Raw genomic sequence first — 20,863 nt, forward strand, 5'->3', positions numbered from 1 at the left:
CCACAACATGTGAAACTTGCTCGTCGAATCCTCCGGTATCTCAAAGGGACAAGTGCTCTCAGACTAATATATAAGGGTCATCTCTAGAGGTTAAATGGCTTTACAGACGCAGACTAGACTGGTTATCGCGATATAAGACAATCCATAGCTGGCTATCTCTTCAACATCAGAAGTGGAGCAATCAGCTGGCAATCTAAATGTTAGCCCATTATAGCCTTATCAAGCTATAAAGCCGAGTTCATAGGACAGACACAAGCAACAAAAGAGACCATCTAACTGAGAAAACTCCTTAATGAACTCAACATAAGCCAAGAAAGAATTGTAATGATTATCTATAGTGATAACCAAGAAGCCATCACTCTGTCCTCAAATCCTCAGTATCACTCATGCACAAAGCACATGGACATCCAACGCAAGTGGTAGAAAGAGATTCAAGGCACTAAGACAGTTGAATTAAAATACGTATTAACCACAGAACAAGTCGCAGATAGTCTTACCAAGCCTCTTGCACGAGATCGTTTTAAATGATTCTGAAAGAGGCTAGGCATTAAGTAAGATACTGAGATATCAATTTCAAGTTAGCTGATACATAGGCTCCCTTTTCTTTATTTTTCTACAAAGGTTTTAAAAGATTTTAACGGGACCTATCAGCATCGTGATAAGTGGTCACTGGCACACTCTTAATGACAAGATTGCCATCGAGTGGAAGTGTTGAATATCCCGGTGGCTATGGCGTGTGGCTGATGATATTGGGGTGTGGGTCTGTGCATATATGTATATAAACAGTCCACCTACCCCTCATAATAAGACAATAAGACAAGTTAACATACCTCTGAAAATACTTCAACATAGACATCGTTCTTGTTCCTCACCGAGATCTAAGATTCTAGTTCAGCACCTCTACTGGGCTTGATACAGAGGACCTACGGCTCCCAGGAGGTGAATGATGTAGCTTCAGGGAACGCGGAGTGGGTTTCTCGAAAGATCGGTGCCGGTAGGCGATCAGTGGGGTCACTCGCCGGAAGATATTTCAACCGAGGAAAAAAAACGTATCTGCTCCTGGCCTCCTCAGTAGTATAGTAGCTGACAAGTTCGGCTTCTACAATATTTAGTCTTTCGCTCTTTCTCAGCGCCACTTTCGGGAAGTAGTCTACTTTAAGCCTAGCTCGTTAGTGTGGTATTTTGCGTGTCGTCTGTGACAGGATAGTACCATAAACACCGTATAGAATCTATTCTGTCAGAATGCTATCTAGGCCTGAGCCAATAAGAATGTGCGAAAAGTCTGTGTTTTATTTACCCTGGTTCATACTTTCGGGACCGAAAAAATAAAGGATGAAAAAAAGGGAACACCTTTAGTATCTACTGCTGCACGAAAGATCAATTATACTCTGCAGTGTAACAACCCTCAGCATTGAGCTATTCACCGAAACCAGGGAGGGGTAGACGAAGAACTCAAGCTAGTACTGGTCTGCTTATCATAGCTGTAATACTTCTGGATATGTCAGAGATCTGCACCTTCCTCTAATCAAGTTAGCAGTCAAACACAAGCACTCAGTTTGCAGTAATATTTGATAGTCCCTTTGTGAGTATTCAAGCTGTGCCTCAATCTGTAAGGTTCAAAAGTTATGAGTTCCTTACTCCTGCGGATTATCGTTCGCCTAATAAAAAAACATGGGTCACTTTCTAAAGGTACGGCCGTGTGCAAGCAGCTACATATTCATACAGCGGTGAGGTTGAAAACAATTGGTGTCCAGACGGTCTCTACTCCATTTTAGCTGATCTACCCCACTTTTTCTGTAACAACATCGAAAAACGCTAGACTCGCTCTTAGAATGCCTATAATTATCAAAATCTGCCCCTTTGCCTTCCTACTTATGCCATTAGCTAGTTCGGTGATCGACTTGTTCGTACTTTCACTGATTTCAATAGTCTAACGCATGGTATTACTTTCCGTAAGAGGTTAGTATAATATGTAGCTACGTAGGTCGATAGACTAATTACATCAGTTATATAAGAAAATTTAGAATTCGTTGGTAAATACCAAGACTTAATTGCTAATACCTAGACATGGCCATCAGTATCATCGTACCGTATGCCAGGCTTAATACAAGCTACCGACATCAGAATATAGACAACCAGTTTCGTTCTGTTCGAATCGGCTTTACACAATCTACTTTCGATTTATTATAAGACGTCAATTCTGATCATTATTTTCCTAAGGATCGTATTTAAGGGCTGTTTCTGGTCTACGATTAGTGTTAAGGAAGCAAAGGGCAGAAGGATACATCCAACATGCAAGATTGACATTAGAGTCAGTGTAGCGCATCTACTACAGCAAGATTCTGAAACTGCCTTAAAAACTGATATGAACTTGCTCTTTATGGACCTATCACAAAGCCCATTCCACAGCTACTCTTTTCTTGGTACATTGGCCTTGCCAAGTGTAGCTGCACGTAGAAATTCTCGGTATCGGTGCCTTTGCTCGAAGTTAAACAAAGAAAGTAGTTTTTTCATCTGCCTTGATGATTTAAGTAATAATAAGCTGTATTAGAACTAGCCTAATTAGCCCACTCTTGGCGACAAGCGTTTGCTTATTTAGCGGGTGTAGGTAAATAGTCTAGATCATGATCTAAGGCTTGGAAATCGTGGACGCTCGCTGAAAATCCAATTTTCGCCATCTACATACACGAAAGACTTACTTTAGATACTAGCCAATTTTTGATCAAGTTCAAGACTTGGTACATAGCTATAGTGTTCTTGAGGAGCAAAGAATAATGGCAGTTTTGTCGCTATTGAACACTTGTATGTCTATTGAGGGTGACGCAGAAGGATGGATCTATTTTCTGCACCATAACGTCATAAACGATGTTGCTTTTCCATAATTTCTTTTGTTTGAAATTATTTAGTGAGCAACCTGCCACTAAATAAAGAAAAAGATATGTAACACAGTACACGTTACGTTTCAAAAATGTTGTCAGCGTCTACTATACTCATCTATTTTTTTCGACCCCTTATTACTTGCCCTATGCACTAGCCTCGGTTTGGAACTCTCCGCTTTTCGAATAAGTATTTATATATAAGCCGTGTAATCACGGCTTCTTTTCCCTTTTGCTTTTTGCAGGACACACATATGCATGTTTGACCGAAACAGTACTTGACGCAAGGAGATCTTCGCTTTATTTCGATTTTTGTATGATGCACGGCCATGAACAAGGGGGTAAATTATTCAAAATCAGAAAAAATGGATTCACATCTGGTGATCTCAATTGCCGGGAACTTGTATAAATACCTGCTTGAACACACTGGTAACCTACTGCAAGTCAAGATCATTTCAAACTAAACATCTCAGTTTATTCCAAGGGTCATCAAACAACATCTCGCCCACGATGAAGTTCAATGTGCTTCTCCCATCCCTTCTGGCTGTCAGCCTCGCCCATGCTCAAAGTACCACAACTGCGGAGTACAATGCAGTGTGCCTCTCGAAAGACAACCAGGAGGAGGAGAAGCCGACTGGATCGGGACATTGGGTGAAATACAACTGTGGCAAACGACCGAATCAGATGAGTGGGCTCATCTCTAAGCCTGGCGCGGGTGACATCAATGCTTGTATCCAGGAATGTGTGGACGAAACCAACTGCAAAGGGAGCCTATGGGATGGCCGTGTGACTCTGATAGCTAGCCGTTGTCGAGTTTTGGTGTCTGATGCCGCACCTAGTGCGTTAGTAGCCGCTGAAGGAGCAGTATACATGGCGTACGAGTTTCGAGAGGTGGAGGTGGACAACGGGTGGGATATCCCCTCGCCAACACCAGATGTATGCGAAAACCAGAATGTTGAAGCTGCCTGTGAGTGATTAACTATTATTTCGTGCGAGAAGTAATTGCTAACAATCACAAGGTTCTGTTAGTGTAGGAAGAGATGTTGCCTATAAGGGGAAGCTGCTGAAAGTTTTCGGCGGAGCCCGTAAGTCCCGACATTTCTAAGTTTCCCATGTAATTATTAACCAACATAGACTGGAGTGGACGTGGAGACGTCGGTAATTTCATTGGCCTCAACATTACTCAATGTGTTGACAAGTGCCTCGACGTTTCAACATGTAAGAGTGTGATCCAAGACAGACGTGTCAATAACGGTCTTTGTTATCTCAGAAACCACGCTCTGCCTGCAGGAAGACCAGAGTACACCGAAAACCAATGGAACAGCGTTTTCATCATCTCTTAAACTATAAAAGAGAAGGGCGATGAGGCAACAAGTCATGTACATCGTATCTCAGCTTAGGTTTTTCCCCAACCAGGGTTTCCCTATGCTATAATGCAAATGCAGAGATGGAAATGATCTTTGAATCTACAGATTTCCAGAATCCAGTAAATATCGCTAGCAAGCAATTCCGCGGCCCTTTGCCTTCGGAAAAATATACTACGAAAGTCGTGGTGTACTTCCATAGTAGTAAAATTTCCGGAAACCCACACAGTTCGTACTGTGAAGTCTCCAAAAGTGAAAGAATCCGCCAAGAGGCTCAAGCTTGGGTCACACAGGGTGCGGCAACAATACTCTTCAGCGACGAAAAGATGAATTAACAAGCAACCTTAACAAACGCATCAGCGGCTACTGCTAGAATTTACTTCCGAAGAAACCGTTCATGTGGAGACTGCGCTTCTTTAGTTTTTCTCCAAGACCTCTACTGTAGTACTGTTCCAACCAGCAATAGAAAAAAGATCGATCACCACTATTACAATTTCATCGCGGCGGCGAATGGCTAACTCAAAGAATGATTAGGCTGTGTAGCGACGGCTCCAGAAACTGCCCACCTTCTGCAGATAGCATTTCCCAAATAACAAGATATGAGCCGGTTGGCGCTTATTTTATCCATTCATGGAGTCTTCTTGCTTGTTGGAATAGCACACGTTGAGTATTCGCCATTAGGCAGAACATTCATTCAAGAGAAAGGCTATCTAGATTTCTGGCCATACTGATCAGCCGCCTTCGCCCACCCGATGATGTGACTAGCCCTCATCGTAATGTGTAAACTGCTCCATGAGTTTCTATGATCTCTGGACCTTTTTAAAGCTGGCCGCTTGGCCCCTATGAGGGTGTCAGAGCTGGGAATCACTCGTATATCTGAGACCTCGGGGTAAGCCTGAGTATCTGTTGTATAGTAAAAGGAAGCTTAATGATCTTCGTTTGAGATGGGTATATACAGTATAAAGGACTAAGTTGATAACCACATAATATTGCCGCTAACCCCTCTCCGGAAGCAGACGTACGGTGACCGAATTCCATGATGATTATCATTCCAGATAAATAGCTAAACTGAACCGGCAAAGAAAGTATCCCTTCCGAAAACTAAAACACAAAGTCCTGGCTGCCCCTACGTTATTTTTCTACTCAAGAATCACAACAGTCCGTCACGCGCAAGTTCGCTAGGGGCAGCCAATGATATGTATACCAAGTTGCGTAGCAAAGTGCGGCGCAAGATGGGATCATTGGACCGGCATAGATCGAAAACTATATCCGTAAAGTCAAAATAAATTAACAGAGTGGGACATGTATTAAACCTAGACAGAATGAAACTTGCAAATGAAATTTTATAAAAGTGCCAAGCAGGGTATTGTTTTTTTTTCATGAGGTAATAGTCGAAGGTATCGGGCCAAGCGGGAAATGGAAAGGAAAAACAGCGTTGAAGCGGTTTGAATGAAGCGGAAATGCGAATCAAATCCAGTGAGCCAATGAAGATGACTAATACCCGCAACACGAGAGATAACGTAAGTTTTCATATGCTTAACCGCATTCTTATTTGGATATTGCAAGTATATCGGCGTACGAAGTCTTTCTTGGCCTTTGTGAACGCCTCTCTGGAGTTGGTGTACTTGCTTGTGGTGAACCCTCGGCCTCATCCAGCGTGTCAGCCCAAGTAATCTTAGTGCTTTCCTCATCTTCATGTATCCGTTCGGCTAGAGGAACATGGACGGCGATCACGCGATCCAGGGTGATTCTCAGCTAGATCTCTCCCCTTCTATTGCGCACTCACCCTTCTTACCCTTGATCGTGCGACCGCAAAGCGGCGACCAGCTATTTCCCCACCGGGCTAGACCAAATGATTGGCTAGCATGGCCATTCAGCGTGTGGCTTATGTGCGGTCAATAGTTAGGTGGGTGTCGCTCGGATCATTCTATTAGCATCGCCAGCGTCTATAGGACCCCCCATATTAATCTGTCGTTGGTTATTCGAGTATTTGATTCTTTGTGGCAGCGTAACAGAGTCGAATTATCCAATTGTAACTGATCCGTAAGCTACGTCGCTTGCTGCGTAGTCCGGCATAATAGCTTCGCACGCTTTAATTCGTGCATAAAGCCCATCGTCTAGTAATTTAATGTCAGCTTCAAGCTTCTGCGTACTTTTCTAGGTCCGAAGGGCTTCTTTAGGCGGGGAATTAGTGATTAAAGACGGAAAATCGCTGTTATCCATTTCGTCCACTTCGCCGAACATTACTAAGTCATACCCTTGATCAGTTCTTTTTCTAGCGGGAATAACACAAAATATAGATCAAAAGGCACGATCCTACATTTTTTAAACCAAGATCGAATACATTGTTAACAAATCAGCACCAAAATGCCTTATAATGCTGAGCATTGTGTGCATATCGCGTTCACTAGCTATCTATACTTAGAAAAGGAATCAGTATACAAGATAGCCAGTCATTCCACATCCCCAAAATCAATAATAACACGTCTTTTCGAACGAAAACAACGTCTTATTACTAGATATTCACCACACGTTAATCGCTGTCCATCCACCAGTCATCCTCCGAAGTTCGAAACCATGATGCTCCTACATATCGCAGTTTTCGTGACGTCTATCATTGCTATGCCACTCCTTGAAATGCCTAGCTTAGAATCGGCTGGTGATAATGTGGCTTAAGGTCCCTATAACGGATTTAATTCCCAGATGAGTGAGTTCCAGGCGCAGAGATGTGCCGATCCTGTAAGTGAGCTTGTGAAGGTACAAAAGCTCGTGTTGTAAGCAACTAATACATAAATATTTATTATGCAGGTAATGCTTCTTCAATCAAAAATATTTGTTCAAGATAACATCAACATTGCTGCGCATTATCCGAGCGAACCGAAGGTAAGTAGCCATCGATATACTGGCGTCAATGACGATGGAAGGAAGTTGAAGAGCTTAGGCACCCACCCTGAATATTCTAAAGAACAACTCTCATCAAATGGCAAGGGATAGATAATCTATTGTCTACTTAATCCCCCGAATCACTAGAACCCAAGAAATAATATTCAACGGGAGGTCTTATGAACTTTGTCGTAACACAATGGAGTTGTGCCAGAATTGACAAAACCAGCACCAGCGCCTATCAGTCACCGGAAGCAGAGACATTTTTTCGGCTTCCTTATAGAAAATACACGTTGTCCCTCCTACTAGATCTTGAAGAACTGAGGAATCATGACATGTACTTGTAGGTACAATACAAGAATACTAGAGTAATATATTTAGCTGAAATGACTGAAGTTGACAGGGCCGTATATAAGACATGATGGTTTTGTTTCTAGATCATAAATAGTCTCTCTTAATATGAGATCCGTAGAACACAGTCAGCGACGGTGTTTTAAGTTGAGCGTCCCTACATCTTCTCTCGGCAAGATTCTGACAACGTTGCCCATTATATAGATGAGAGCAGACGTCACACTCGTGAAAGCAACTACAAACCTAGATGTTCCATGATTGGTTTCGTGTTGGATGATATGGCAAATATAACTGAGAACAAAAAGGGCCACGGCCACCGACCAGGATTCCCAGAATATTCTGTCTTAGGGCAGCAACAGGATCTTCTACTACTAAAAGCAGATATTATAAAAAGAGGAAACCGAAAAAATTAAAATTAAAATAACATACAACAGCTGGGATTCGCTGGTGGTCACCCACCCAACTACTAACCAGCCGGCGTGTGGCTTAAGTACGGCTGAGCGGACGGGAAGCCCTGTTTTCCACACCCTATGGTCGTATGTGTCTGAGTTGGGGTGGAAGAGAACTATACTATGGGCGTAATTGCTTGATCATTGGATTTGGTATCATTTAGAAAGCATGCACTTGCTTTCTAGTCATGGCAAACCATTTATAACCCGATATAAAATGAGGGTGACTTGATACTTAGCATAAGAACAAAATCAATTGCTTCTTATAGTTATGTTATTCCTAGCTGCAAGGCAAAACTTTTATAGATAGTAGCTTGAGAGATACTTAATTGCTTTAGTTGCCTGTTACAGTAATAATTAATAAGGAGAGGGATAAGTCCGATTTTAAGGTTCAGCATTACGCTCTACCACTTCAGGCTTTCCAAATCATCCCTTTTCTATTCCATTTTTCTAATTTTAGCTTTTAAGTTGTCGTATCTTCACTTTATCACTTTAGGCCTTTTCCTTTCCTATCTCAGCGTACCAGTGACTTCAGTTCATACAGCGGAGATATATTCCGGCCAGTAGAGGAGCGCATACTACATTGTTTCGACTATATCTCTTAATCGATCATATCCCAATTCATGAAATGCGATACCAACTATAGAAATGTCACTTTTGTTCTCTCTTGAATATCTTCGATAAGATCCGTGTCACCTTCTGAGAGTAGAGATTCTCAGAAGACCTCACTCGACTTTCGCTTGATCAGTACTTGGGCTATTTTGAAATCCCTTCGACAAGGACTATACTCTACTCTATTAAAGTAGTATTAAGCTACCATTCGGCATTGTATGGATATCCACAGCAGCACCGTGCCCACACAAGAGCCTTAAATTATCAAGATAACCACGATTAGTGCTGCATGGATCGGCGTCCAGCCATTATTTGTCGTAGCAGGATACCTGCATCTGCAGCTATCATACAATAATCTTGACTCATTTTGCCAAGGGAAGACCCAAATATAACCAACGTTATTTTGGTCTTGGAGGAGACAGTACTGTAACCAGTCCCGACCCCGAGCTACTTATTCCTTCCTGACCAAAACCGTAGGAACTTGAGAGTCTGGAACGCTTTCGGCGATGTGAAGCCTCCGATGTCGATAAAGCATCATCCGCACCGTGAAAGGAATGATGAACCAGGAGCCTTTTCGATGACAACGTGATAGGGTGATTATTCCCAAGCTTGCTCTTTCGTAGTTTCACTACCTTTTGTAACAGTTCTAGTGCCTCTGCCTGTTGTCCAGCCTCTCTATACATAACCGCTAGATTGTGCATTGACCTCAATGTGTCAGGATGATCATCCCCAAGTTTGCTCTTCTGCAGTTCCACTACCTTTTCTAACAGTTGCAGTGCCTCTGACTGTCGTCCAGCCTCGTAATATTTAATCGCTAGACTGTGCATTGACCTCAATGTGTCAGGATGATCATCCCCAAGTTTGCTCTTCTGCAGTTCCACTACCTTTTCTAACAGTTGCAGTGCCTTTGCTCGTTGTCCAGAGTTATGATATTGATTTGCTAGATTGTGCATTGACCTCAACATGTCGGGATGATCATCCCTAAGCTTGCTCTTCTGCAATTTCACTACCTTTCGTGACAGTTCTAGTGCCTCTGCCTCTTGTCCAGCCTCGCCATATATAATCGCTAGATTGTGCATCGATTTCAATGTATCAGGATGATCATCCCCAAGCTTGTTCTTCTGCAGTTCCACTACCTGTTCTAATAGTTGTAGTGCCTCCGCTTGTTGTTCAGCCTCACTATATTGAATTGCTAGATTGTGCATTGATCTCAATGTGACAGGATGATCATCCCCAAGCTTAGTCTTCATCAGGTCCACTACCTCTTCTGACAGTTGTAGTGCCTCTACTGGTCGTCCAATTTCTCTGTATAGATTTGCCAGACTGTTCATCGTACCCAACGTGTCAGGATGGTTGTTGCCAAGCTTGCTCTCCTGTAGTTTCAGTATCTTTTCTAACAGTTGTAGTGCCTCCGCTTGTTGTTCAGCCTCGCTATATTGAATTGCTAGATTGTGCATTGATCTCAATTTGTCAGGATGATCATCCCCAAGCTTAGTCTTCAGCAGGTCCACTACCTCTTCTGACAGTTGTAGTGCCTCTACTGGTCGTCCAATTTCTCTGTATCGATTTGCTAGACTGTTCATGGTACTCAACGTGTTAGGATGGTTGTTGCTAAGTTTGCTCCTCTGCAGTTTCAGTACCTCTTCTAACATTTGTATAGCATCCGTCGTCCCTCCATTCTCCCCGAGTATTAGAGCCAGTACAGGCCAACCCAACATTTTCTCCTTGTCACTCAATTCGCCTTGGTGAAGCTGGAGCCGAATCTTAAGCACATGAAACACTAATGACCGGCGGAACGTATAATCCTCGGTCTTATATTCCCACGCCACAGAGCTAGCCAACAGCCAGTGTGCTCGTCGGTAGTTTAGCTGTTGCTCCTCATAATCAGATATTCGGTCTCGACACCATCCATGCACCAAAGGGTGGAGGGACAATGATGTGTCAATATTTCTTGTAATCAGCGAAAACGATGCAAGCAGGGAAATCGACGCTTGTATTAACTGTTGATAATCAGGAAACTTCGAGGGTGAATCATCACGAATTTGGGCCTGCATCCGATGCCAAGCATTGTAGAACATCTGAGTCGGGATCTGATCGTGGTGGTAGAACCCAAATATACTCAATAGCCGGAGAGCAAGAGAGGATACCGTATCTCGCTTTGATTTAATTATATCAACCGATACTTCCCACGACGCATAGATGGAGTATTCGTAGTCTGTCCCAAGATGGTCTGGTCTATTCTGAAGGAGATTTCTTCGACGTCTGCTGTAGAGTTCGAGGTAGTCGGAAAGTGAGCAAGAGGTTTCACGAATATAGGCTCCAGCCTGCACGATAGCTAACGCGAGGTAGCCAAGACTCTCGACGACTTTTTGGCCTTCTTCTGCAGCTTGTTGCGAGGGGCTTGTCGCTGGATATATCATCTTACTCAGAAGTGACATTGACTCGTCCAGTGAGAGTCGCCCTACTTCCCGGTATCCAACAGTGTGGTAATGTTGACATTGAGGATTGCGGCTGGTGATGAGGATGTTGCCTCGGTTTCCCGTCGGGAAATATGGCGCCAATCGGAGCTCGGGGTCGTCGGCATTATCGACCACAAGGAGCCAGACTTGTGAGATGTTAGCCAGTGTTCGTTTGACGCTGTCAATAGTCTCATCCACTTGGAGAAGACGAGCAATCTGAACAAAACATTGCTGAATTCTGTCGTTGCTACTCGCGTCGATCCAGAATATACCCCAATACCTAAATAAGACTACTAGTCAATATTTGTAGATTACATAGACTACCTAACTCACCTCTCTCGTTCTTTTTGCACATATTTTAGGCAGATCTGTGTTTTGCCAGAGCCTCCAAGACCGAAAAGCACAAATCGCCGCTGATTGCAATTCTGGGGTGACTGTCCAGTGCCAAATGACGTGGTAAGAAGTTCAACTTCTTCATCACGGCCGGTAAAGACAGGGCTCAGTAAATGAGGGACTTCAAAGTGTATGTTGTATGTTACTAAAGCAATGTATTTAACCTAAAATGACTCTTCTTGATTTATACTCTTCATCAGAACATACCCGACTGCTCGCTCGCAATGCGTTGCTGGTGGTTCCTTATCCGCTTGACCCTCTTATACACCTTCTCAAAAGTATCATCACTATCTGTTTCGAACTTGCACATTGCACTATGATCAGCGTCGACAGGGATCTGTTCTTCATGGTTCACTTCAAGTAAGGCGGAATATTTCTCCACGATCTGAACTGAGTTAGCTATCGATAGTGGAAATGAAGTTGTGGTTACCCATACCAGACCGGAAAACCCTTTCATCGGTCGCTGCTCATAGAAGCTATATATCTGATAGTCGGGTAGCTGATGGCGAAAATCACTGGTCAACCGTAGAAGAATATCCGAGTTCGTTTGGAGGGCAGCCATAAGACGAGGAGGGGGTCGATGACTTATAAGCTGCGCAAAGTTCACCAGCACTTTTCCGTATGTCGCTTTCTCACTTCCACGATGAGGCGTACCGAAGAAGATGATGCCAAGTGTTGTATTCTTGATAGCCTGGTATCGCGGCTCTAGTCGTGCTTGGAGCAGGGCCTAGGATAACGTTAATTACTGACTGCATTCAAGAAAGCTGTGGCATCGACAAACTTGTTTCACCACAATCCCCCGAGAGAGTGGGCAATAAATATTAGAGGGCGGCGATTCTCCTAACACAAGATCAGTCCCTTCTTTCCTTGAAGCATCGCCAAGATTCTGTACCTCTGGTTCTTCCCGCTTGTCCACCAAACTGCTAAGTAGGCCTTTAGCACAATCTATCACCTCTGCCGTTGATTGTCCAAATGCCACAGCGGCTTCGTAGCCGAAGGTCATGATGCGAGCATCGGGAATTTGTTTGGGGAGAAAATCTTTCAACCAGAAGGCCTCCGATTTTGGGTGTGTCCAGGTGTCGATGGCGTTGCCGCCGAGGCCGTGGACAGCGACGATACTAAAGACAAGGCTTCAGTCAGCGAACAACCAGTACAGATGAGGCAACAGTCAGTGGAGCTTCAAGAGGATCTTACTCGACAGCAGATGACGAGGGTGCCTCTTTTGGAGGATATACGATAGACAACACCATGCTTAGAAGCGGTTTATGAGGCTAAAGGATCATTATCTTTAAGGCAAAGGAGGGACTGTGATCATTTTTCCGATAAATGCGGCACGAGGCTGAGGCCAGGCACGACATCTTGGATGCTTGCACCATTCAGCCGCAGGCGCTTAATTTGGTTGGCTCGGCCGGCTAGCCATCCGCAGCGAATTGCGTACCTCTAAATCTTTCTAATCCCAAATTGACCAATCAAGGCATGCATCGTTGTTTACAATCTTGAACACGTCTAATTGGATAGAATCGAGGTTTAATAGCTATACGTTGTACGATTGGGCAATCAAATGGATCAAACACATTAACTAGACAGTGAGTGATTAAAACTATACCGATTCTGGATTTAAACCAGCTACTAATTTCGTCGTGATTCTTTACTCATCTACCAATACATATTATGATTTTTATGGCGTTCGCGTTTGATAAACATGAAAAGGGAGGATAGTACACGAATTCGATTGATAATTGTCTATGAGTGCAGCACACTAGCTAGGATGTTTCATCATGTAGGGGGCCAGTTTGTAGACTCATTGCTCCGAAGATTTCACTCGCTCTTTGGGTGGCCGGAGACCAGTGAAAGGCTAAAAGTCTATAATCATAACCTGACCAGCAGGTGAGGTTTGATATTACCTAACCTTTCTTAGGTAATTCTTTACACCTGAACAAAATGATTGCTCTTGTCGAATCGAGGGGTATCCCTGAAAGGCGTATCACTGGTAACGTTTCCCGGTTCGACCGTTTAAATGCGGGCCGTGTTGTCACAATCAATATTTGGGGCCAAATCAAAAATTGATGACCCGAGTCGACGGCCTTGGGCCAGCTCCGCCTATTACAGGTGTTGACATCAATAAAGTTGCGCTATCCAGGTATCTACGGGGAAAGCACCCGTTATTTTGAATCGGTTGGGGGCCAACTTTGGCGTGGATTACGTTAATTAGCTTGTTTTCAGCCCACCACCACATCTCCTATGATTTAGCCCTCATCCCCTCGTTCAGAGGTCCTCTCCGCCGGTCTCAACCGAGCAGACTACAGACTACCTGAAGTGGGCTTGTGCCTCGTGGCGCGCGTATTCGTCGGCACCCCCAGCGCTGGCGTCACGGATTTCACGCACCGGTCTAGCGTGTACGGCTGTTTCGCGACTTATCATTTTTAAACTGGAATTTTATAAAGACACTATTAAAAGATAAGGTCATATAGAAGATAATTAATTAAATATTAATATGGAGAATTGAAGAGACTTGAATAGTACGTAGGTGCAAATAGGACGGAGTATAGGATTATTAATAGTATCACTGAGATGGGGGGCGTCTATAGGGGATATAGGGTCACAGATCGGCACAGCAATAATGCCATTTCGGCACCGCTAGAGTCGCTAGGTGCTCCCGTTTCCAGCTGCCCCGAACTGGTTACTACGGCTGGGTTAGCACGCCTCTCGCTTTTAGCCAACCAAAAGTGACTCCCCACTCAACGTGCCGCTCAGCCCTGGCACTCAAAGTATGAAAAAAAGCTTGATCTATTCGATGTGACTGTCGGAAAGATATATAGGAATTTGGTAGCCCAAGGTCGTCTTCCTCTGAGCAATCTTGCCCACTGCGTTTACAGATTGATTTTATTTCCCTATAGCCTACCTGCTTTTCATTGATATCATCTTCATCAGCCATGGGTCGCGGTCAAGGCGGTCCTTTAGGTCTCGTCGGAATGGCTGTCGGTTTTGGTATGGAAGTCTACCAACATCGAAAAGAGACCAAATCGAAAAGACAAAATGTCGCTTCTCAAAACTCTTCCGAAGATATCCAAAATTCTCTGCCGTCAACCCATCTTCAGTCAGCGAGATCTCTTGGAGAAAATTCTAGCGCTTCGAATTTTGCTCCAAATGATGCCCCTCCGTCCTATCAAGAGGTCGTAAACACTGGTTCATCGCAATCTTATTATAACGATAAGGCTGTCTCAGACTCATATCCAAGAGAGAAAGACTCTTCAGGAGACTCTCGATTCACTAACAGGACAATTGAGTCTTTGGACACACATCGGCATGTAGATTCGTCCCCTTATGACGATGAAAATGGAAATCGCTTTAGTAATAGAGTCCACCAAGGACCGAAGTATGATACTGGTGACTCGCATGCCGACTTGGAAGACGAGAAACAGTGGGAACTCGATGAGGCGGCTGAAGAGTTTGGACCCCATGATACCCGAGCAGCGGGTGAATCTGACGGACCGGCACAAACTGAAGAAGAAAAGATCAAGCAGAGAGAGGCATTTATCAATGAGCTTGTCTATATCGTCGGGCCACCACCACGTTCTGTAGAACCGCTAGCGTGCCCTATTATCATCCCACAGCGCCGGCCAGGCAAAAGAGACAGGGGATTTGTCAGAGCTTATGCCCCCGTTCTCAATAACAGCGGTATCAGCCAAGACGCGTTTTTGAAGTTTCTCAAGGACTGGCAAACAGCTAGTAGGGTATATATCGCCATATCTCTAAACATGCATTCCACTAATATTTTCAAAAGGCAAGCCCATGGTGGGATGTCGTGATAGTGTCGTCAGCGATCGCAGGCTTTGCTCCGGGCATCACAGCCATGGTCGTCACCACTGTTGCTCAAATAGCAGCATCTGCTGCGAAGGAAGTCCAGTCCCGATCACGGCACAACACCTACCTCGACCGAGTCAATCAAGAAGTATTCATGCCCCGCGGTCTCGTTGCGGTAGTCATGAAATTCAAACCTGATTCCCAGCTCGTGCAAGGGGGTAGTCAATCTCAAGGCCTTCTCGGTAATATTGGTGGAATTTTCGGAAGCATGGTATCGTCTGAGCGGCTAGACTTGTCCCAAGCAGCAGTGAAAGTCTCCCAGACTGGACAAATTCCCGCCACCAAGATCCAGAAGTTCAGACAGAATATGCATGTCGCCAGCGGCGTAACTCGCGGCGAAATTGAGCTTCCTGATGCCGCTGAACTTGTGTTTCCCAACCTCGACTATGTGGCCAGCCAGCCGTCGGTGGGGGCAAAGGCGAAACTCAAGTCGGCGAATAAGTTTGTTCAAGACTACCTTGATCGGAGAGCGCAGGCCAAGTATGCGGCTGACAACCCTGGGTCAGCTCTTACGAGCTACGTACCGAAGTTCGCTTCGAAGCTTAGCGACCCGACTGCGGGGATGGCTCAGGGAGGCCTGCGAGGTAGCCCAAGGCGAGGGGACAGGAGAGGCAGAAATTCTCGAGGGGGTTTGATTGGGCTGGCTACGCAGTTGATTGCGAACACGCAGGATAACCAGCGCTCTGAATCTCGCTACGAAGATGATTATAACACGAGAGCGAGGTATGGTGGACGTCCATTACAGGGTGGCGAGTCTGCGAATTCGGCGCAGTATGGAACAAATCAAGGCAGGCAGAAAGGCGGGCGAGGGCTCAAAAAGTTAATGCAGCAAGATGTGCTGTACTTGATTATCGTGAATCTTCCGACAGAGCAGGAGGTGAGAAGTAACATGAGGGAGTTGGAAATGGCTATGGAAGATGCTGTCAACCGTGGCGCATAATACCTTATCAGCTCCACATTATTTTGACTACAGAACGTGTTGATGTACATATTCGGTAGATGAATTGAAATTATCATTTATAAATTATAAATTCTTAATAATTCTAACTATCATTCAATAATATAATATTACCTTGAAATATATGATATGTTGTTTACCTTTAGGTGCCGTCGCAACAGGAAATCGTCTTCTCCCGAATAGGCATTTGCGCTCTTGTTCCCCCAAGACCCAACACTCGCCAATATATAAACTGCCATAGAGGCATAAGATATGGTTGTAGTCTCGTTTGGGATGGAGTTATTTGAAATAGTCGCTTTGACGTAAAAAGTTGTGTAAGGCTATTCACATGTTCGATTAGCTCTTGAAAAATCTTGAAGATAATATATAATTGATTTGAGTCTTGATTAATAGGTTTTATTAAGTGCCTTAGGCACCTTTTGTACCAGCTAACCTTAGTAATCGATACAGGGATCTCTACACCGAAGTGAGACGAATTTTGTTTCCCAAAAATGTGTTTATGAATGTGAAAGGAGAGGTATCTCCTAGATGATATACAGGTAGCAGAGCAAAAAAGAAATCAAGCAAACCCGCGATTGGTGCCAATTTTCAGAAGTATCGTAGTATTGTACCACTCAATATATATGCGTGGTATTGTGTTGACAACTTGCATCAATGTCTAGGCCTACCGTTCAGCTTCCATGTACCCGTAGCATAGGTCCATATGCCGCTTTCAATGCAGGCTGAACAAGGTTGGTTCGCGGTGACTTTGGAAGTTGTAGTCACAACGGCAATCCCACAACCACCACATCCACAACTTTCTATTAAGTGCGGGGGTTCCTCAACTTCGCAACCGCATGCATATGGAGTTATCATAATGAGACAATGACACATTTCTGCTCATGCGTCCCACCCATCGGTTAGTATCGAAGAGAGGATGAAAGGAGATGCACACCTTACAACCTTAACGATAAGTGTATAATTTATGCTCTTCAAGACAAAAGTGGGGGCGTCGATTTCAACAAGTTTGGTCGGCAAGTTCCTTTTATGGAAAGGTGGATAAAAAGTTAGCGAATTTGGGCAGATACTCTCAGAATGCCTTCCAATATGCCTTTACACAGGAATAGTTATAAGTTAAAGAAAATCTTGTGTGAAATATTTGGTTGTTAAAAATGTTCTAAGTGGGCCTTATACTCCTTTACTCTAACTCCAGTAATACGAGGAGGAACTAACCTGCTTTGTCAATAACGCACAGAAGGAAAGGTGACTGTACTCCTATTTCTATTCTCTAGTAGTTACTGTGGACCAGTTGACATATAAACCCGCCAATGGTTATTGTGAAATTAATGTTGCACTGCCTCAGAAACCAGCCGCAGCCTTGTCATATACCCAATCAAACAATGAAATTAACCGCTGGCTGCCTGCAATGCGTGTGACCAGGCTGGGAACCAGTCATCTTTTGCGGCAGACAATCTAATTATTTCATTCGTTGACAATGATATCCATGGCGAGGCTGAAGGAGTGAGAAAATGACAGAGATTTCTGGAAAAAGGGATCTAGTCATAGAGGAATCGCAAATCTTATTTTATTTCTCCCAATACCCCAAGTTGTGACCTTGAAGCTGATTGTATGCCATGGCAGAAGCTTTCGGAATTGCGGCCGGTGCTTTTGGGGTCTTTTCCTTGACCCTCGAGCTACTTAAAATCGTAAAATCAGCACATCGCTCCGTGAAACTGATGAAGAGTGTCTTAGCGACCACATCTGAAGTAGAGATCGGGCTATCGACTATAGAAAAATTGTTAACCGAGATTGGAGCTTTATCTACAGACGCAACAAGTGATTGTGGCGTTTTCATGTGTCTGGAACGATGTCGCCCTCGCCTCCAGATGTTAAAGGACATTCTCCAGGATATCAGAGAGACAAAGTCAACCAATCGAGAAAAGGTAAAGAAAGCTTTCAGGATCATATCTTATGAGCAGAGGCTGTCTGAGGCATCTGGACTACTAAGAGAGACAATTGATTGCTTGTCTTTAGGGCTACTTGTACTCCAGCTGTACGTTGCTCTTCCATTACCGCATTCACTAGTCTCAATATCTAATAATGCATTTAAAGTCACGAGACTCGTCAGCAGAGCATTAACCTCTCAACTATGAACCAAACAATAGCCTGGATTGCTGCGCAACAAACAAAGGAGGTCAGCTCTTTCGGTGTCTCAAATGATGTTCAAAGGTCGATAAAAGATTTGTCCCAACGTTTGGCATCATTAGAAGCTACCATCAACCATCCATCCCTGAGTAACGAAAAATTATCTCGTGAGAGTTCGGTTGAATCCTATGGCCCAGTTACAAAATTGCATTTTGGAGACAGAACCAAATCCACAATATCTGCCACTCTAAAGGACGACAAAATTACTTCAAATAGGTTCCAGACCTTCCTACATGAAGCACATAGTGGAATGGATGCAACCAAAAATTTATTGGTGTATCATAATGGGTCGACGTTTTTTAAAGCTAGTGAGATTTATAGTATTACGCACCGGCACTTGAATTTGCTCCTCGGAACATTGTCCATGATATATATGCGGAAAAGATATAGAAGGATGCGAAAGGAAGATAAGGATGACATTATTCAATCGTGGGAGGTAAAAATTAAATTCAGCCCTTCTTGGTGTTTCGATAAAGGCTTTTGGGCTAGGCTCTGGACGAATGCATCTGGCGGCTGTAACGTGCAGCAAAGCTTGACAATGATGCATACTGTATCATCTAGGGATGAGATATGGGCTTTTGTTAGTCATATGGATATTGTAAGTATCAGAGAGGGATTTATGAAGAAAAAGTATTCCGTGAATACCGTGGATGAGTACGGGCGGAGTCTTCTCGGACTGGTAAATGACCTTCTTTTCTCTTCCTCAGAGATGAATCAAATTAACGTAATACATAATTTAGGCCTGTAGAGGCTCTCGAGGTGAATTGGTTCGCTTCCTTCTCGATGCTGGGGCAATGAGTCAGGGTGTTGATGATAATGGCAGGTAACATATCCACAATCCAACATACTGTGGCAGGATAACCTAACTAATATTGGAAATCAGGAACACTTTGGTCTATTGTTTTGATATAAGAGGCCCCCACTTTCTTGGATCGGGATTTTGGGAGATATACAACCTTTTAGTTGAAAGGTGCCAATTGGATCCTTCAGAACCTGACTGGAACGGCCGAAACTTCTGGCATCTCTTCTGCGAAAATGCCCCTCTTGAAAAAGAATTTCCATGGCAATCGATAAGAAGTGACTTTAGTCACATTCTAAACGAGCGAGATAATCGTGGTCGCACATCGACCTTTATTTTGAGCTCAAATCCGAAAAGCAATATTGACTTATTCCGTTGGCACTTGAATAACAAAGCGAGCATATCAATCCCACAGGTAGATGGGCTAACCTGTCTTCATGCGGCTATAGCTTCCCTCGAACCACAACGTGAAAAATCTCACATAAATCTAGAAGATCTCACTGGGTATCCAGAATCGAATTTCCTATATCGCTACGGTGAAGAAGACCGTGAAAATCAGAGAAAACGAGTTGAATTACTCATATGTCAAGGGGCGAATGTTTTCGCAGTTTCCAATTTATATGGAACTCCGACCGATATCGCAAGATTGACTGGGAATTTTCCCTTGTGGATTGAGGCCCTTAGAAATAGTGGTTTCGATCCTAAGAAAGTCTTAGCGGCAGATAAGGAGATCTCAAGACATCAGCATTTCTTGTCAAGTCTGCGACTTGCACGTAACCTGCAGCGTGAGAGCAGAATTCGCTGGCAAACTCTCCAAGATATTTTTGTGGTTTTCGATAGCTTTGAAAAGGACAAGAAATCAATAACAGAGCCGATAATTCCGGAATGGGAATGCCTGCCCACTTCCCCTCTCATCATGTGTATGGGAACATACCAGGGGAACTTTTTAATTTTAAAGGACGTGCTCAAAAATGCGATATTGAAAGACGCTCATGCCGAAGGACAGGGTCAATCATTCCTGGTGAATGCTGACATTGATGGTGGAAAGTACCAGGCTGGCTTTCTCCATGGACGTACCACATTTTGCATAGCTAGTCCTTCATATCAAGAAAAGTACAACAAATTGGACAAATATCTGGAGATTCTTGCTGAGATTGCATCCGGAGACCACACATTTAATGCTGATACGATTGACTGGGAAACTCATCGAAGATTTGTCGATATAACAAAAGCAGCTGCTACATTGGAGAGGAACCGCAGAAGTCGACATTTATCTCTGAGGATTGGGTTGATGCATGCACCTGAGAATGCAGAATCTACGGTAAAGATGCCAGGATCATGGCCTGCAGAACAATGAGATCTTCCTTTTGGTTTAATTAGATTGAGGGACGGCAATTTAAATCGAGACTAGCAAAATACAATACCATGCATCACCATCGTATGTCATTGATGCCTTCTCGTCCATGTTAATTTCGTGTTATCTAGTATTCACTGTATTCTTTAGCTCTAGTATGTTCATTATAGCTTGTCGAGTTTATAAAAACAAATATGAGCACATGAAATATAAAGAAAAGAAAAAGGAGCAAATGTTCGTTGTAATATTTCAGTTGGGGTGCACACGGGGCCAATGAATAACACTACCCAACTGACGGTGATTCGGTTCTTATCTTG

The 20,863-nt window shown here is 43.8% G+C and overlaps 5 protein-coding genes across 5 annotated transcripts; 3 read left to right on the plus strand and 2 right to left on the minus strand.

Annotated features, from left to right (window-relative positions):
• Positions 1 to 3,324: 3,324 nt before the first annotated feature.
• Positions 3,325 to 4,271, plus strand: BGW36DRAFT_383901 (uncharacterized protein). The gene is made up of 3 exons (XM_046216734.1): positions 3,325 to 3,843; positions 3,896 to 3,961; positions 4,011 to 4,271. The coding sequence occupies exons 1-3, from the start codon at positions 3,387 to 3,389 to the stop codon at positions 4,217 to 4,219; spliced, it is 732 nt and encodes a 243-aa protein (XP_046069552.1). The 5' UTR covers positions 3,325 to 3,386; the 3' UTR covers positions 4,220 to 4,271.
• A 4,347-nt stretch (positions 4,272 to 8,618) lies between these two features.
• BGW36DRAFT_463515 (uncharacterized protein) lies at positions 8,619 to 13,808 on the minus strand (the record flags this gene model as incomplete). The annotated part of the gene is made up of 6 exons (XM_046222220.1): positions 8,619 to 11,274; positions 11,328 to 11,532; positions 11,595 to 11,772; positions 11,824 to 12,114; positions 12,169 to 12,505; positions 13,699 to 13,808. The coding sequence occupies 6 exons, from the start codon at positions 13,806 to 13,808 to the stop codon at positions 8,934 to 8,936; spliced, it is 3,462 nt and encodes a 1,153-aa protein (XP_046069553.1). The 3' UTR covers positions 8,619 to 8,933.
• Positions 13,809 to 14,205: 397 nt separating this feature from the next.
• On the plus strand, positions 14,206 to 16,235 carry BGW36DRAFT_463516 (uncharacterized protein). Its single transcript, XM_046222221.1, has 2 exons — positions 14,206 to 15,121; positions 15,172 to 16,235. The coding sequence occupies exons 1-2, from the start codon at positions 14,321 to 14,323 to the stop codon at positions 16,189 to 16,191; spliced, it is 1,821 nt and encodes a 606-aa protein (XP_046069554.1). The 5' UTR covers positions 14,206 to 14,320; the 3' UTR covers positions 16,192 to 16,235.
• A 304-nt stretch (positions 16,236 to 16,539) lies between these two features.
• BGW36DRAFT_383910 (uncharacterized protein) lies at positions 16,540 to 17,338 on the minus strand. The gene is made up of 2 exons (XM_046216735.1): positions 17,149 to 17,338; positions 16,540 to 17,084 (listed from the first exon to the last, which is right to left on the minus strand). Exon 2 carries the CDS (start codon positions 17,080 to 17,082, stop codon positions 16,861 to 16,863), a length of 222 nt encoding a protein of 73 aa, XP_046069555.1. The 5' UTR covers positions 17,083 to 17,084; positions 17,149 to 17,338; the 3' UTR covers positions 16,540 to 16,860.
• A 345-nt stretch (positions 17,339 to 17,683) lies between these two features.
• Positions 17,684 to 20,607, plus strand: BGW36DRAFT_212349 (uncharacterized protein). Its single transcript, XM_046209937.1, has 4 exons — positions 17,684 to 18,241; positions 18,301 to 19,072; positions 19,134 to 19,216; positions 19,277 to 20,607. The coding sequence occupies exons 1-4, from the start codon at positions 17,823 to 17,825 to the stop codon at positions 20,547 to 20,549; spliced, it is 2,547 nt and encodes an 848-aa protein (XP_046069556.1). The 5' UTR covers positions 17,684 to 17,822; the 3' UTR covers positions 20,550 to 20,607.
• The last annotated feature ends 256 nt before the right edge of the window (positions 20,608 to 20,863 follow it).

This window comes from Talaromyces proteolyticus (assembly GCF_021365285.1).
Source record: "Talaromyces proteolyticus strain PMI_201 chromosome Unknown BGW36scaffold_9, whole genome shotgun sequence".
Classification (NCBI taxonomy): Eukaryota; Fungi; Ascomycota; class Eurotiomycetes; order Eurotiales; family Trichocomaceae; genus Talaromyces; species Talaromyces proteolyticus.